The sequence below is a fragment of the Corvus brachyrhynchos genome, unplaced genomic scaffold (assembly GCF_000691975.1).
Source record: "Corvus brachyrhynchos isolate BGI_N302 unplaced genomic scaffold, ASM69197v1 scaffold7, whole genome shotgun sequence".
NCBI lineage: Eukaryota > Metazoa > Chordata > Aves > Passeriformes > Corvidae > Corvus > Corvus brachyrhynchos.
Window position 1 is genome coordinate 4,786,773 of NW_008239054.1, and position 1,123 is coordinate 4,787,895.

A 1,123-nucleotide genomic window follows, 5' to 3' on the forward strand; every position below is an offset into this window, starting at 1 on the left:
CGCGGAGTGCAGCCCAGCATCCCTCCTGCGCGCAGCGTGCCTCCCGTGGGTGCGTCCTCAGTCCCGCGGCAGCGCTGCGCTGAGCCTCTCTTCCCCTCTCCCGACAGCCTGTTGACAGTCCTTGGAATTACCTGGACCGGCTCCGAGGGGGAATTTGAAACATAGAAGTTGTTTGTTGCCCAATGCAAAACGCCACCACTTGTGTTACCTCTGAAACAGACAATTTATTGGAGTGAGCATACCTTTTAACATTTTTTTTTTGTCAAGATAAATTTGTGCAGTAGGTGTAAACTTAGTAGAAGTGCTGTTTGTGAATTATATGCTAACAAGGAAATCAGGAGGAAAAACTCTCGAAAAGTCTTTATAACTAATGTCGGCATGCCTTAAATTAAATCTGAATTAAAATTTCCCGTTTGTAAACTTTCGGATGTAAACTTTTTAAGTAGGTCTACACTATAGTACGTGCTTTTTGGACATGGAATTAAATAACTTTCACGACATTGATCCCTTAAAGTCGCAGCCAGGAGAAAATGTTCAGAACAGCAATGAGCAAAGTCTTTCCGTTGAACTGAGCAAACTGAACTTTAAATCCTGGTTTATGTTGTTTGTTTAAAAAAAAAAAAAGGAAGAAAAAGTTTTATATTTAAATTTAAACTCTTGCAAGTCTCTTTTCAGTGTAGCTGACTCTTTAAGCGTTAGAAAGTCTTTTGCCCCTCGGCGGGCCTGTTAGGAACAAAACATTTTGCTTCCTGATTTGGGAAACGCCAGAAACTCTTTGTTTGAGTCATGGTGGGCCAGGTTTGAGAGCTGCCCCTTGAGCACGTTGGCGCCGTTCCCCACCGCGCGTCCCAAGGCGCCCGTTTCCAGAATGGCTCCTTTGGTGGTAGCCCAGGAAACTGTTGTGTTGCTCAGGGCTTGGTTTAAAGTACTGTGCCTGAACAGGGGGTCGTGAAACACCCCGTCCACCCAGTTCCTGAGGTTGGTGACCGGCGAATCCTGGTGCCTGTCGATGACGCTGACCGGGGCGGGAGCGGCGGCGGCGACCGAGCCCCCCGGCCGTTTCAGCATGCAGGAGGGGTACTCGGCCTGGTTGAGGGAGGTGGCAGTGTGCGCCAGGGACCAA

At 48.4% G+C, this 1,123-nt stretch overlaps 1 protein-coding gene across 1 annotated transcript in view; it reads right to left on the reverse strand.

The window, feature by feature from the left end:
• Positions 1-204: 204 nt before the first annotated feature.
• IRX4 (iroquois homeobox 4) overlaps positions 205-1,123 on the reverse strand; it is a gene marked incomplete at its 5' end in the record, with an annotated part of 2,197 nt that continues 1,278 nt past the window's right edge. Inside the window, one exon of the mRNA XM_017739078.1 lies at positions 205-1,123. Within this exon, the coding sequence (XP_017594567.1) occupies positions 727-1,123 (397 nt within the window).